Raw genomic sequence first — 17,287 nt, forward strand, 5'->3', positions numbered from 1 at the left:
ACTGCTGCTATTTATACAAACTTGCCATAATCCAGAAAACACAAACATTAAAAATTTTGAGAGCTTTCCAGAAAGCAGCACAGCTCACAGCAATATTTTTACAAACACTATCATCAGATCTGACATTCAAAAGATGTATCCATCTATGTAAAGAACACAGCAGTGAAAGTCACACAGGAGTTGTTTTATACAAGTTACCCAAAAGCTTAACATCAAATAGAGACGGGTTCAGAACAAAGGTAAAAACATTAGTTCAGAAAAACTGATTCTATACCATGGAAGAGTTTACGAATACCAGTCTAAAATGAATAAGTTAAATATTTTCTTATCTACCACAAAGCAAAAAGTAGTGCTGAATAACACAAATAATGTTAAGAGGGTGGTAAATTCTAGTGAATGGGGAGTTATCACAAAGGGAGTCCCACATGGTTCAATTTTGGGTCCTCTGCTGTTCCCTATTCATGAGAATGACCTCCACTTAAAGTTCAGCAAGCAGAATTAGTACTTTTTGCAGATGACACAAGTGTTATAATAAATCCCATTCCAGAAAAAGCAGCTGAAGATATTGTTAAGGGTGTCTTGCAAAGAATTATTGAGTGGTTCTCAGAAAGTGGACTCTCCCTTAATTTTGAAAAAACTCACTATAATCAGTTTTTTACACTGAATAGAGTCATACTGACAATTGATGTAGCATATGAACAAAGCTCAATTAACAGGGTAGATTTCTGCAAATTTTTGGGTGTTCACATTGATGACAACTTGAACTGGAAGAAGAATATTACTGAGCTTCTCAAACAATTAAGTTCAGCTTCTTTTGCTCTTTGTATAATCGCTGGTCTTGGTAATAAACTGATATGCCTCCTAACATACTATGCATATTTACACTCAATAATGTCTTATCGAACAGTTTTCTGGGGTAACTCACCACTTACGAATAAAGTATTGATTACACAAGAGAGAGCAGTGAGAATAATTAGTGCTGTTCACCCAAGGACGTCATGTAGGCACCTGTTCAAGGAGTTAGGTATTTTAACTGCACCATCAGAGTACATATAATCGCTAATGAAATTTGTTATAAATAATCCACCTCAATTCGCGAAGAACAGTGATGTTCATATGTACAACACTAGAGGGAAAAATGACATTTCCTATCCATTGTTGAAGCTGTCAGTTGCTCAAAAATGAGTACATTATTCAGCAACAAAAAAATCTTTGATCATTTTCCCAACAACATAAAAAGTGTCTGGCAGGCAGGTAGCAGATCAAGTTTTAAATCTAGCTTAAAATCATTTCTTTTGGGCAATTCCTTCTATTCCATGGTCGAGTTTCCATTTCAGAACTGGTAAAAAAGAGTACCTTTAAATGTAGTTGCATGTGTAGGACTAAAAGTTTCAGGAATATTAATATTAGCACTATTCATGTGTGTGTGTGTATATATATATATATATATATATATATCTTGTAATCTGGCTTGTCCACATCATATTGATAAAATAATCATGAAAATGCTCTACTGAATGTGACATAACTAAACTAAATTTGACAACTTATTTAGTACATTCTACAGATGTAACCGTATTTTCTCTTATTGTCAGTGAATTACAATACATTTTGTAGTCATGGCTTTTCCCTTATTCATGTGCAATGACACACAACGGGATCAACAAGAATCAAAACTGTAAACACAAGGTTTGGAATAAAGAGAAGATGAGACATGGGGAAGTTCAAGAGAACTAGTTTACAATCAATTCTTTGCTACATATCTTTACGTACTTTTGTTCATATTAACTTACGTATGAAAAATACAAATAAGACTGTTGTGAAAAAGAAATAGATGTGGGGAGAATACATAGCCCTGGGAATGGGTGCTAAAGGGACCACTAAAGTATGGACCAAGGCAGTTTTCACTGGGTTCAAAGAGACAAGAAAATAGCAAGGCAACAACTTCATAGAAGATATGTGGTTGCCATTAGCATACATGTAAGAATAACATTATTCTATACCACTATACAAAGGCAAGTTGTCATTTAATATTGTTACCAAAAATCTTGAAAGGTTCTTGTGAAATTTACTTAATTTTTACACGGTACTCTAATAAACAGTTGTATGGAAACAGCCCAATTTTTTTCAATATGTGCGCGCGTGCACGCCCACACACACACACACACACACACACACACACACACACACACACACACACATACACCTGATTTATTTCAGATTTTTAAACAACACTCTAATAAATGTTTGGCCAGACATAGGCTACATATTTTTTTATATATATGGTATATAAGTATGTATATAATAATATACATACAGGAATCATTGTTAGCAAAAATCTCCAAAAAGTCCCTGACCAATTTACTTAATATTTTTACACAATAGTCTAATAAATGTTTGGACAGATACAGGCTGTTGTATCCTGTGACTAGTGAGTGTAAGTTGTGAGGTTCTTTGATTATCTTGTGTCTTCAGTGGAGCAAACAGCGTCTGATTCTTGACAAAATCCCCCCCCCCCTTTTTTTTTTTTTTTTTTTTTTGTGTCACACTACTCTACTAAAGGGGTAGCACCACTCCTCAAATACAGAATAACAATTTTACAGACAAGCAGGGCTGACTAATCTCATACCAGACACAATTAAATTTCCCACTGACATTCTTGTTGGCTCTACATTCTAGTCTCCAGTGTTGGTTGGGAGCTGCCCATGGCCTGGGATCTCTTTGCTGCTACTTGTGAAGACACTACGGGCAGCCCAACTACTCTTGGTGCCACACATAGCTCAAAAGGAATACCTCAGACAAGAATACAACAACTGCAGACTATGGAAATGAAACAATTCTAAAAATGAAATAAAGATAATTATCTCCTTAACAAGCAACACTCTACTTCTCAGCTAATTCTGCTTGTTCATTTATTTGAAGCTACAAAACATGGATATAACATCAATGTATGCAAGGAAGACTGTAACCTTACACAGTATGAGTGTGGCGAGTGTGGTGATGCTGTGCATGCATGTTTGAATCGGCAGCTAACTGTATCAGAGCGGGATGGACACTGGAGGCCACCTGTGAGAAGCGCTTGTGAAGCAAGGTCTCCACTGCATCATCTGCCGGCAACTCATGCATACATATATGCAGATCAGATGAACTGATTCTCTTGTATGCCGTTCACATCAGTGTACTGCATCCTGTTACGTGGGGACCCAAAAGAGTCCATTTCCCATTATTGTTCAGTCCTTCATGAATGAAGCCATATTTGTGTTACTTGAACTGGTCTCTTGTATTACTCAGTTACTACATGATTGGCAATGAGTTTGGAATGGTTTCTGCATGTGCAATCTTTAAGTGCGGTTTCATCTGATTTATTCTTTACGGACTTCGTACAATCAGCCCTGACTGAATAGCTTACTTTGGCTGTGACTACTCTGTGGACTTCCATTAACAGACAGGGCACTGTTCCACAGGTCACCCACACATGTTCCCTCCATCTGCTGATTCAGTCAAGAACTGGGATGCATACAAAAAAAGACTCAGACAGCGCTTTTTGACTTTCAATGTGTCAGGCTCAAATTTTTGCAAAGTCTTCTTCTTCTCATACGTGTGTCGAAAACTGAGGCAGCTTGCCTCTTTACAAGAAATGGTAGCTCTTATTTTTTATCAGATGTGCAGTTTAATGTCCAACTACTATCATAAATAAACATAGTAGTGGTGTGAGTTGAATTCTACCGTTGCCACAAGAAAGCAAAAGAGTCACACAGGGCTTGGCTGCCGAAATTCTTGGCCTTAGCCGTTAAGTGTCAATTCGCTACCGATGTCTATAATGACTCTTATCCAGACACTATTGTGCACGACGCAATTATCAGTTTAGCTCCAGACAAGAAGTATGCCAGAAGGCTTTACTCCGTGAAAACCCCCTGTTGGCAGAAGTTTTGTAAATAGCACAATCTTTTGAAGTTCCCCATGCAGCTGGTGACCGAATTTAATCATGGGGCAATGTGGGAATAGTGTCACAAGATGTGTCCACTACGATGACAGACAGCCTGCATGAGGAAGTGGCAGTAGTGGCGGTAAGCATGCAGGTCCAGCACCGAGCAGACCGAGGCCCGGCCAAGCAGTTGCAATTGCCACAGCGTTCTGTTTCCCTCTTGTCCTTTCTGTTTTGTCCAGCAAAAATTTTCGGTGTGTCCTAAGCACTGGGCTACTTTTAATGCATGCTGGAAGAAAGGCCCCATCACCTCCTTGTGTTATTCACTAAAGGTCGCTCAGGACATAGACATGACTGTCAACTGTGTGATTCCAGTGCTTGTGACTTCTCCCAAGTTGTTTATTGAGTTACGTGTTTGTCACTGAATGCTCTGGCTACAGGTCAACAAAGGTGCTGCAGTGATGCTATTGAATTCTCAAAACTATGTGAGTTTAGGCTCACCACCATTGACACCAGTGATGCGGAAGCTGGTCAGTTGTAACAAACAAAACATTGGACTGTTGGGACAATTTATGACATTTGCTTTTTACTGTGGTTTGTTCCATTACATTTTTGGTGGTTGTTGATGCCAGTGTTGAGAATTTGTTTGGGATCGACACATTTCGGGCCTTAGGAGTTTCTATCACCAAGTAGTTCACCTCGTGTTGGATCAGGTACCGTATTCTCAGTTGGAAACACTGTGTGAAGAGTTTTCGGACTTGTTTTCATGTTTTCGGAAGGTGTAGGGTGTACTACAAATTCTTTTGCTCAGATTTTTTTGAGATCTACGGCCCAGACTCGTTTTTGTTATATGTGTCATATTCCTGCCGCCCTGAAAGATCAAGTGATAGCAGAATTGGACCGACTTCAATCTCTAGGGGTGGTGCAACCAGTTTGGAAGCCATTGGGAAAACTTCACCTCTGTGCGCGACTTAAGTACTACTGTGTCAATGCACAGTCAATCATAAATACGTATCCTCTCAGACACCAGGAACAACTGTTCACAAAAATATTGGGTGGCCAATATTTTTCTGAAATTGATTTGTCTGAAGCATATTGGCAGGTTCCCGTGGTCGAAGAGTCTCAGCAAGTTCTGGTTCTGAACACTCCTTTTGGTTTCTATCAATATTTGTGAATTCCTTTTGGTGTGGCTAATACCCCTGCTATTTTACGATTTTTTCAGAATTTTTCTATGCCTGTCCCAGATTGCATTAATTATATGGATGATATTTTCGTCACGAGTTCCTTCATGACTGGTCACTTGAAAAATTGGTGCTCTTTGTTTTCGGTCTTACTTTCCACAGGATTATAGTGTAACCTCACAAAATCTCAGTTTTTTTCTACCTTCCATTGGTTTACTTGGGGTTTGAGGTCTTGCAGGATTGGGGTCACCCCACTGCCAGACCAAATTTCCATTGTTACACCTATGATTTGCCCCTCATCCACAAAGGAGCTTCAGGTTTTCCAACAGAAGATGGCCTACTAGCATAGATTTGTGCTGGGGGGCGGCACACTGACCCATTTTTTGCTGGAGCTCATATTGCACATCCCAGCTTTGTTACTCTCAAGTGGAAAAAGCGGCTCTTGCCATACTCTATGCTCTCCAGAAATTTCATGGTTTTTGTATAGCTCCAAGTTTTATCTTATTACTGACCATAAACCCTTGGTTTCCTTGTTTAACCCTCACACTTTCTTGGCTGATGAGGTCACACACCGTCTGTAATGCTGGGAGCTGTTATTGTCTCGCTACAATTATGAAATCCATTTTCGACCTACATCTAAATGTGCCAGTGTGGACACCTTGTCCCACTTTCCTGTGGGTACTGACCCCGACTTTCAGTGTGAAGAATTGCTTTGCTTCCATCTTGATACTGAAACACATAACACGCTTGAGGGTTTCCCAATTATGAGATCACGCATAGCAGCTTTCACTGCTGACAACCCAGTTCTCTGCCAGGTGGTTCAGTCTGACCAACAGAGCTGGCCAGATAAACTGCTGGTTTGGGCTTTGGGCCTTCTGTGCAACTATTTTTCCTTATGGCATCACCTCTCTGTTTTTCATGGTGTTTTTCTGTTGTCTATGAAAGACATCTCTCCCAGATTAGTCATTCCCACTGCATTACGGGGCGAGGTTTTACGCCTTCTCCACTAGGGTTACTAGGGACTTTCATGCACATAACTAGCTAGGGGACATGTTTTTCGATCAGGGATTGATGGCAAAATTGTCCGTTTCGTCACGGTTTGTGAGCAGTGTGCCCGACGACAAGCAGTTTCCTTGGTGTTCTGTCTCTCTGGCCTGCTCAATTCCAGCCATTGGAACACATTCATGTAGAGTTTGCAGGTCCCTTGCTGAAGTCCTATTGGCTCTTGGTTGTGGATGCATTTTTCCAGTTTCCTTACTTTCTGCAGTGTGCATCGAAATCAGCTGAGGTCACAATTCGTACGCTTTTGTGTATTTTTTTCTATTTAGATGTTGCCTTGTACCTTGATTTCCAATAATGGGCTCCAGTTCATTTCATCATGTTATGGCTCTGCATTCTACCCTCAATCAAATGGCAAGGCAGAATGACTAGTGCTCAGTCCAAGTCTTAAATGAAAAAGTTTGTTGTGATTCTGCATTGGATGACTCCCTCCCCCTTTTTTCTGAACACCTATTGCTTTATGCCTATTGGGGAGTGGAGCCCGGCTGAGTTGTTTCACAGCCAGCAGCCATGCACAATCCAATCCTCCATCTTTTACAGCCTGCCATGGTTGGGTTCATCTACCCACGTCACACTGGGATCGGTGTGGGCATGAGGTTATTGTCACTGGACCAAGTGGATACCAGGCCTTGCTGTCCATCACTTGAAACACTGTCTGTCTGTGTAACTTCTGTACAGCCGACAGGTTGGTGGCATGTCGCTTTGATGAGCTGCACCCCCATTCCCCGCCGGAAACTACTGGTCCGCAGGTGTGGCACGCGTCACCACAGTCTGCCTCGTCACCCTCCACCTCTAACCTATCAATGCTTGCTGTGGAGACGGCCCTGTCACACTGGCTGCCTCTTCCCTGTGTGGTGTCCTGGGATCCCTGCTTCCCAGCACTGGTCTGATTACAGCCTTGGGTCAGTTTCCATAGCCTGCTGTTCCAGTTAGGCCAGCCCCACTGACCCTCTCGCCATCATCGCATCAGCTATCATTGTCAGTGGGTCCAGCCCCATTGTCTCTGTTGGCTGATGACCATGTAGAGATTGCGATGACAACCTCCTCTTCAATGCTGTTGTCAGGTGCTGCGCAGGCTCACTACCCCGGGGGTGCCCACGTCGCTGGGCGTTCCAGCCCTATGCTCAGGTACCCGTGTAGCACATCATACCCACCAGCTGTCACCCCTCATGACCTGATGGATGTGTCTCTCTTCGGGCTGCCAGTGTATCCTCCATCACCTGGACACCTAATTCACACGAGAGTTGCGACTATTGCAGGCAAGTGTGAGTACACCAAGTGCAGTGTCATTACGCATGTGTGTTTGAATTGGCTGCCAACTGTATCAGTGATGGCAAGCTGCTGGAGGCTGCCTGTGGGAGGTGTGTGCTAACTGATTCTCTTGTATGTGCTTCCAGTGTACCGTTCACATCAGTGTACTGTGTCTTGTTACGTGGTGATCCACGAGAGTCCATTTTATGTTATTTTTCAACGCATCATGAATAAAACCATTCTTGAGCTACTTGAACCAGTTTTGTGTATTACTTGGGTACTACACAGACGACATTTTTTTTAAAAATATATATTGTACATAAATATACGTATACGCCTACATGGAGGGGAAATGTCAGCAAAAATATAAAAAAATTCTAGAGTGATTTATTTCAAATTTTTAAATGACAATTTAATAAACATTCAGATGGACAAAAATCTATATTTTTTTTTACAAACGACAAGGTACACTTTTTCTGTTAAAACCAACTGCTAGAAAGAAAACACGCTGTCAAAGTGTCCAGTTTCATTTTCTTTCTCGCAGTTGGTTTTAACCATGATAGCAGGGCATTCAAACCATTATACAAATTGTTTCTCCCATGAATATGTTTCTGCCCTTCATAGAATTTTAAACAAAAATTGTATACACAACTACATGCTGTTTTCTTCTCTGCCTTGCAATCTGTTTTAACAGAAAACATTAAAGTTGTATGTATGGTTTGTCGCCTTATGATTAGAATACTGCTATGGAGTCTGTATCACCCAGACCTTTGTAATTCTATTCAATTGCAGATTGAAACTATATGAAATACTGTCATTGAAGATACTATCATCACAAATCCAGCAGTAGGAGAGACCTCTCATACCCCAACTGATACACCCATTTACTTGAGAGGCTTCATTTCCCAATCAAGTTTTCATTGGCTTAAAAAAGACCCTCGTTTCATTTGTGCATTTCTTATGCACTTGACACATCCCACATCATAACGATTGCCGTGAGATTGATCAATGGAACACGTAACTAACTATGTAGGTTTGATGGTCAGGGACAGGGGGAGAGAGAGAGAGGGGGTAGAGGAGGAGGAGATGGGAAGGGTCAGGAGGGAGGAGGAGGAGGAGATGGGCAGGGTCAGGGGGGAGGAGGAAGAGATGGGTAGGGAGAGGTTGTGGGGGGGGGAGGACATCAGGGCATATATCCAGTCCCCATAAATGTTAAGCAACTGTGAAGCATTGCTACATTGACTAGTGCTTGTATGAGGTGTTTTTTAAGTAAGTATAGTTTTGATATAAAAGTTTAACAAGTAGATTTCTTTTTTTTTTTTTTTGCAATTTTACTTTTACATGAAAGCTTGTACTTTTAATCCACTTTTCTACCTAATTACCACCAATATTAAGACACTTACAGTATCACACAGCCAGTTTCTTAATGCCATCGTTGTAGAAATCTGCTATCTGATTAGACATCCATTGCAACATGGTTGTTTTGACATCTTCAGCATCATGGTGACACTGACCACACAAATGTTTCTTCAAATGCAGGAACACATGGCAGTCACTGGATGTTAGATCAGGGCTGTACGGAGCCATTCCATGGATTGCTGCTTTGATTGAAGTGTAATGCAAGCTACCCATGTTTCGTCACCTATGAAAATTTGGCTTAGAAGTTGGCACCTTCCTTGCTGTACCACTCTAGGAAAGTCAAAGAACTGACTAAATGTTTGCTTTTGCGCATCTTAATCAGCATTTTTGCTACCCAGTGTGCGTACAACTTAGGTAATTTAAACATTCTGTAACAACTGCATAATACACACTTCTTGGCACTTGAAGAAACTCATTAGATTACGATGAAATCATGAAGTGCCTGTTCTCCCACACTTTCTCATCAACTTTTGTAGTGTTTCAACAATTTCTGCATAAAGTCTAGAACCACTCATCCTTCTACCGTCTCGAACACACTGTATTTTAAAAATAAGTGTGAGAGAACATACATACTGCGCAACACATGTTTGTGTGTGCAGGCTGGAAAGGAGTCACGAGCACAAGGTAGATGCGACGGTCAAACGGAATCAACAAGTGTTTGCCATTAGCACCACAGAAGTCGTATTGGAAGAACAAGGAGTGTTTATGTATCTTATGGTGTTTTATATCGTTGATTATTGTAACGAGAAAAAAGAAGAACACTTGAAACTTTGCACGTATTGACTCGCTAGAGGCAAGATGGGTTCATATATTATGTGGTTGGTAAACCAAATATATTGCAGACATATTTAATTGAGTCTAATGCTACACAAATCAGCTGACTTGTAAACATTTGAATATTAATGTGGGAAATGGTGAATATGTTACTTGTGGAAGTTGAAATATGTCATGAGTGAACTAGAACTATCCTTCGAGTACTAAATTATTTCGAAAGTAGAGAGAGAGACTTTTAAATTCCCTGAACTTCTTCGGAGAACGTTGATGTAGCAGGAAATCAAGAGAAGAAGATTGGCTGTGCAGATCAAGTAAGTCAACTGATGTAAGAGAGATGTTAATTTTGCAATCCAACTTCACATCACTTCGGGTTGTCTAAAGTGTTAGACTTTCTGCACCAAATCATCAGTAAGCTTTCACTCATTTCTGTAACATCCCACAGCTCATAATATTATCTCCACACACTTCACTAATATGACATTGAATTTCAGCTACTTTCACACCTTTAGCACTATGAAAATAAATCACAGCTCATATTTCACAGTTGGCAATTTTCTCAATTGCAAATGGCAAACATAAATACACCAAAGGACCCTGTAATAGCATCTGTGGCTTGCCAACACAGTGCGGTACACAATGTGCATGTGCCAAATGCTGACCACGATGCTGCAGTCGCACAATTTCAAAACAGTACTTAATTTAAAAATACACCTTGTTACTGAAGACCGTAATGCTTAGAAATGTCTACAGTAGGCCTTTATATAGCAGTGGCCTTCAAATGACCACTGTTGCTGCTTATGCTAAAGTAAACGCAAATATTCCACGTGTGCCACAATACATAAATGGAAAATGCGATCTTTTGAATAAGCCAACTACTGCATTCCCTAGAGAGTATTTGTAAGAGGTAAGATTATTTTATGATTTACACGCTCGTTCAAGAAAGTGCACCAACACTAGCTCTCCAACGATATACTTTAAAAAATTCTTGAGACTTCTGAATGAAAGAAATTCCCAGTTCTGGACAGCAAGGTTCACAGTCAATGCCAGCAAGAGCTAAATATTGTCCATAGGTGACTGCTTAATGTAGCTCAGAAATGTACTTTTTCTGCTGTTCTGCCAATATTTTCTTATTTTACTTTAATTAAGATGTGAATGCTTTGCTCCTATCCTGCAATTACCCTCATAAGACTGCAGGCTACTTTTGTTTAAAGTATTTTATTGATTATTCAATCATGAAGTCAAGTTAAGGACAGCTGTCAGCATATGAAAAGAACCGGAAGGGGTAAGAAAACTGTGTTTCACATTAAGCCATGGAGCAGAAACTGCTCAGTTTGTAGAGCACTGGTCTTAAACCTATACATATTCCTCTTCTTCATTTAATACTAAAAAACAGAAAAACCATGCATACTTATCCCACAGATTCCACATAACAAAACAAGATATTTGGTTGAATCTAACACTTTTCCAAGTAGGAAATAAAAGCAAAATTGCATTTGATCATAAATTGCTCTTATGACCATAAGAAAATGATAGTAAGAAAAAACTTAAACAAGAGGGTATTAACCAGTATGGTGATTTACCTGATAAAGGTTCAACAGCACACATCAAATCTTTAGCACCAACTACGATGCAGTCCAAGATCCCATCTCCAGTTAGGTCGATCAAAGAACAGTCTATGTCTGATGGGAGGAGATAAAATTTTTTCCACCATGCTACTTCACCAGTTGATCCCAGTAAAGAAATTATTCCACCACCTCCTGGTGCAAACCATTCAGCATTCTCTATTTTTCCATGTGAGGCAGGATTTGTCATAATGTCCGCCCGTAACAAGAAAATCAAATTGTGACCTGATACACCTGGAACAACACTTATTTTCCCAATCAGCTCTGGAAAAAAAAAGAAAATGTGTACAGCTGTTAATACCAATTAAATTTTTTGTTTTAAATAACTATGGCAACAATAGACAAAATACTTGCCAACTCCATCCAATGTTTTCTCCCAGGCTTGTGTTCCAGGCTTCACATGGTAGGAAGGGCAAGTAGCCCAGTCACATGGCACTACCCACAGGAAGATAATAGCAGTTAAGAAACACAATAAAATGGACAAAACGAAGAACACCTTACGCATTAAGGACAATGGTCTTGGATGATTTGAAGCTGTCATTTCAGGTTTGATGATTGGTACATCATCTGACACCATTGGTCCTCTATTTGTAAGACCATTTATCGGCAAGTCACAGTCATTATCATGATCTAAAGGACGATATTCAGCCATCTTGTGACCTACAAAGAGGTAACAAATCGATTGCAAGATTAGTTGAAAGTTTTAATGAAACACATGGAAAGATTCCACATAAAGTCTCCAATGAGAAAAAACTGTGATTTGCTAATTGCATTTTCATAGAGCATGCCCTATGCCACAAATATCATAATATTAACTTTCGTGAAACAGCAATACAGAATCTATTTTTATCATGAAAGTAACTAGACACATACATAAAAGAAGGTGAAATTGTGCCACCATCTGCAACATGATAATGTTGTTCTGTATTAATTAAGTTTTGTTTCTTGTTTCTATAATAACATAAAATGGCAAATTAAGGAAAACTTACCTTGTGTATTTCCACTTGATGGGATGGCAAAATTATCGCAATAGGTATATTCAGTATCTACAGATTATAAACTTTCACTAGTATGTGATAAAACACACACAAAAAAGAAATCAACATTATTATGAAAAGGAAAGTTGCCACTTACCATATAGTGGAGATGCTGGGTCACAGATAGGCACAAAAAAAAAATACTGTCACAAATAAAGCTTTTGGGCTGTAAGACCTTTATCAAAAACAGAGACAGACCTCTCTGCAGTCTCAGGCAACTGTAGACACACCTAGAGTGTGGCAACTTTCCTTTTCATATATTGTTACATTCCATCCTGGATTTTCCACTGTTTGATAAAAAAGAAATCAATAATTTATGGTAGATATTTAAATTATCAATAAAGTTTATTCTTCTATAAAGGAATTACAGTCAATGTGACTTAAAGATGTTCAATGAGGATAGTTGAAGACATGTCATTTTACATCGTAATTTAACAAGATGTCAACAGCAAGACCATTAGACATACCCCATTGTATCATTTGAATCCTGACAAGCAAGGGGATTGTCAATGACTTTCTTGAAGAATCCATCCTTTTTCATAAAATGTGATCAAGGGAAACCAAAATCATAATGGCAAGACTAGAATTTGAAACTGCCTCCAAGTATAAACACAGAATCTAAACTGCTGCACTAACTACTTCAATGAAGATTTCTTGGAAACATTTAGCAGAAGCAATACATTTTCATAAGTAAAACTGGATAATAAAGGAGACATAATGAGGAATCAATCAAACAAGGGAAACTCCGGGTAGGAGTATCAACAGTGTAGGAAAAGATAAATTGCTACTTACCGTAAAGAAGACACATGAAGCTGCAGAAAGGCACAATTAAAAGACACTTATACGGAGCTTTCGGCCACAGCCTTCATCAGAAAAAGAGAAACATATACCATTCATATACATGCACACACGACAGCCATCTCCAGTATCTCGGACCAGAATGCAACTATCACGTGAGATGCAAGCAGCAGTCTGAAGGTGGGGAAGAGGAAGGGATAGTAGTGTATGAGTGGGAACAGAGATGAATGCTATCTGGTAGAGTGTGTACGGACTAGAATGCCAACAGGAGCAACATCAAGAGGTTGTGGGGCAGGGAAGTGATGGAAAAAGGAGTGAAAAAGGAAATGAGGGAAAGATGGGCAGGTGAGTTGGCAGAGGGTGCAAACAAAGAGGGTGGGAGATGAAAGTGGGGAGGAGATAATAGGACATAGGGGATAGAAACTGTTCAGTGGAGTGTGTCAGTACAGTATGTTACTGTAAGTTGAGGCCATGATAATTACGGGAGCGGAGAATGTGTTGTAAGGATAACTCCCATCTGCACATTTCAGAAAAGATGGTGGTGGAGGAGGGATCCAGATGACTCTGGTAGTGGAGCAGCCATTAAAATCAAGTATGTTATGTTCAGTTGCATGTTGTGCTACAGGGTGGCCTGCTTTGCTCTTGGTCACAGTTTGTCAGTGGCCACTAATACTGGTGGACAGCTGGGTGGTAGTCACACCGATATAAAAAGCTGTGCATTGATTGCAGCAGAGTTGGCAAATGACATGGTTGCTTTACAGGTGGCTCTGGCCCCTTATGGGGTAGGGTAGACCTGTGACAGCACTGGTACAGGAAGTGGTAGGTGGGTAGATTGGGAAGGTCTTGCACCTGGGTCTTCTACAGGGATTGATCTTTGTGGCAAGTTGTTGGGATTGGGAGTGGCATAGGGATGGACTATGATGTTGTGGAGGTTGGATGGGCGATGAAACACCACTTTAGGAGGGGGCGAGAAGTATCTTGGGTAGTATGTTCCTCATTTCAGGGCATGATGATAAGAAATGAAAGCCATGATGAAGGATAGTTCCAGTCTGGGGTGGTGCTGGGTGACACTCCTTTGTGGCTGATTCTTGGGGATCGTGGGAGGATTGGAGGTGTGAGCGGAAATAGCATAAATGTGTTTCGGGCTATGTCTGGGGGATATATTCCTACTGACCCCATCCTGATTTACTTTAGCATTTTATATTCCACACCTACCCATGCTACATGAATGTTTGATCCTCGTCCTACCATCTTCCCTTATTGCAACACCCATCTTCCCTTATTGCAACACACACACACACACACTTTATTGTTCCTTTACTCCCATGTTCCTGTATATTTTTAATGTGTTTATACATATTTTTACGTGGTTTCATGTGGTTTCACACACTGTTGCATATTTTTAAGTATCTGTGCATATTTTTGCATTTCTGTGCATGTGTCTGTGTGTCTTTGCATATTTTCATGCTTTTTATGCATCTTTTTGCTTATCCAGCTCCTCTCACAACCATCAACAGCTATTTTGCCCATTTCTGCTTCATTCCTGTCTCCTTCACACCATTCCTGTCACAACAGACACTGCTCTGTCCTGCACCAGCTCAGAAAATTATATCTTTCCATGGTTAAAACCCAGTCCCACATCCTATTTCTCAAATGCTGCCTATACAATGGAATCCTCCCAAGTGGCCTAACCATACTGATTCCTTTCTCTGGAACCCATCCCTCCTTTCACAATGACCTATACCTGCTCAGATTTTGCCAATCTCTGGCCTTCACAAGCCTGGTACTACAAAAAAAAAACATCTCCATGGCACAGGCATCCCAGAACCACCTCTGCTCCTTCCACAAGATACTTTTACTGTGCAATCCCTACTCCATAAGTCACATTGCTGAAACTGAATCCATGCTCTCCAGCACCTGAAGGAATATTCCAGACACCAGCTCCATAAGTTACCCAACCTGCTGACATACTACTGCCATCTCAGAGCACCACTATCCAACCCCTATCCTACCCACATTGTTCCTCCTAGTCCACCTTTCATAGCGCCTAAACCTTGCCTAGCTGACCTTTTCAACTTGCAACATCCACCAAAACTCCCTACCAACTCTCCACCAAATCCAGAGTTGAAACATTCCTGTAACACTGTTGTTAACCTTTCCACCAAAACTCTCACCTGCATTGAAGTTTCACTCTTATCCAAAGGTCTCCTCACCTATAGCTATACATCCAAATTTAACCAAGCTGGACTTGTCAAACACATACTCTCTTTCTCCCTATCCCTGCAATGGATGCACTTATTTGCTCCCAATCCCTCCAACCAAAACCACCCTAATTCCAACACTGAACACTGCCTCTTCCAGTTCAACTGTGATCCTCCCCCCTCCCTCCTAACCACCCACTGGTCACCTTCCAGGCATTCCTTACCTCTAACTCATCCTCACCATCCTTCCGCAGGTTCCTTTTTCAGAACACCAACCTTTCAGTAGAAGAAAGAATACCCTACTGCATACAACCTCAAAACAAATCCTGACCTAATCATCCTACCTGCAAACAAAGGTTCCATGATTGTTGTTATGAACCACAGTGATTACCTGGCAGACGGCTTCCATTAACTATCTGATCCTCCACCTATAAACTCTGCGAGCGATGCCATCTCAAAAGTCCAACACATTCTCCAATCCCTGCTTAAATTCTTAGGCCCTTCCCAAAAACTCTCCCCTGAATCCATTTTCCTCCTCACCTCTATAACACACCACACACTCACCTCCTACATGCTCCCCAAAATCCACAACCCAACATTCCTTGCTGCCCCACCTGTGGCTAGTTATTGTGCCTCCACTGAAAGAATTTTGGCCCTCATTGACCAACACCTCCAACCAATTGCCCAAAATCTAGCCTCCCACATCAAAGACACCAGCCACTTCCTTCACTGATTCTGACCATCCTCACCCCTTTACCTCCTGGGTCCCTACTCATCACTGTTGACGCCACCTCTCTATTCACCAACATCCCTCATGCCCAGAGTCTTACCGACACTGAAAGCTACCTTCCACAACATCCTTCAGATCCCAGACCCACTATCTCATTCCTCATATACCTTACTAACTTTATCCTAACCCACAATTCTTCTCCTTTGAGAGGAAGGTATACAAACAAATCTGTGGCACAGCAATGGGCACCTGTGTGGTATCCTCCTGTGCCAATCTGTTTATGAGCCATCTATAGGAAACTTTCATCATCTCCACAAATGCCAAATCCTTAGTCTGGTTCATGTTCGTTGAAGATATCTTCAGGATCTGGACTTGGGACCATGACAACCTATCTTCATTCCTTCACAACCTCAACACCTTCTCTACCATCAGCTTCAGATGGTCCTCCTCAACCCCTGTGCCACCTTTCTAGATGCTGACCACCACCTCTCTGATGGCACCATCCCACCAGCAGCAAGAATACCTGCAAATTGACAGTTGTCATCCATTTTACACCAAAAAGTCCCTTCTATAGAGCCTGGCAACCCAGGGACAACGTGACTGCAGTGACAAGAACTCCCTTGCTCAGTATGCTGAGGGTCTCACCAAGGCCTTCACAGACCTAGTCTATAAATAGATCTACTGTGCCATTTTCCCTCACAGCTCCAATTCTCTCACCATCCCCAAGACCCAGCCACAATGGCGTGTCCCCTTCATCACCCAGTACCAAACCGGACTGAAACAACTGAACCATATTCTTCGTCACAGCTTTGATAACCTATCATCATCTGTTGAAATGAGGGACATCCTACCCAAGATTCTTCCCACCACTCCTAAAGTGGTATTCTGTCACCTACCCAACCTCCACAATATCCTAGTCCATCCCGATGCCACTCCCAGTCCCAATGCCTTGCCACAAGGATCATACCCCTGTGGAAGATCCAGGTGCAAGACCTGCCCAATTCACCCACCCAGCACTTCCTATTCCAATACTGTCACAGGTTTATCTTACCCCATCTGGGGCCAGGACCACCTATGAAAGCACCTATGTCATTTACCAGCTCTGCTGCAATCATTTCCCAACCTGTTATACAGGTGTGACTACCACCCAGCTGTCCACCAGGATGAATGGCCACTGCCAAACTGTGACCAAGAGCAAAGTAGACCACCCTGTGGCACAACATGCACTGAACACAACATGCTTGATTTTAATGGCTGCCCCACTACCTAAGCCATCTGGATCCCTCCTCC

The 17,287-nt window shown here is 41.2% G+C and overlaps 1 protein-coding gene across 2 annotated transcripts in view; it reads right to left on the minus strand.

Moving 5' to 3' along the window:
* The window catches only part of LOC124606923 (protein FAM234A), a 127,898-nt gene that overhangs the window by 76,340 nt on the left and 34,271 nt on the right, over positions 1–17,287 (minus strand). For both annotated transcript variants that reach the window (XM_047139036.1, XM_047139037.1), the window contains 2 exons: positions 11,586–11,891; positions 11,190–11,495 (listed from right to left, as the gene is read on the minus strand). In XM_047139036.1, the coding sequence (XP_046994992.1) occupies positions 11,190–11,495; positions 11,586–11,891 (612 nt within the window). The remainder of the gene's footprint in view (positions 1–11,189; positions 11,496–11,585; positions 11,892–17,287) is intronic.

This window comes from Schistocerca americana, chromosome 3 (assembly GCF_021461395.2).
Source record: "Schistocerca americana isolate TAMUIC-IGC-003095 chromosome 3, iqSchAmer2.1, whole genome shotgun sequence".
NCBI classification, from domain to species: domain Eukaryota; kingdom Metazoa; phylum Arthropoda; class Insecta; order Orthoptera; family Acrididae; genus Schistocerca; species Schistocerca americana.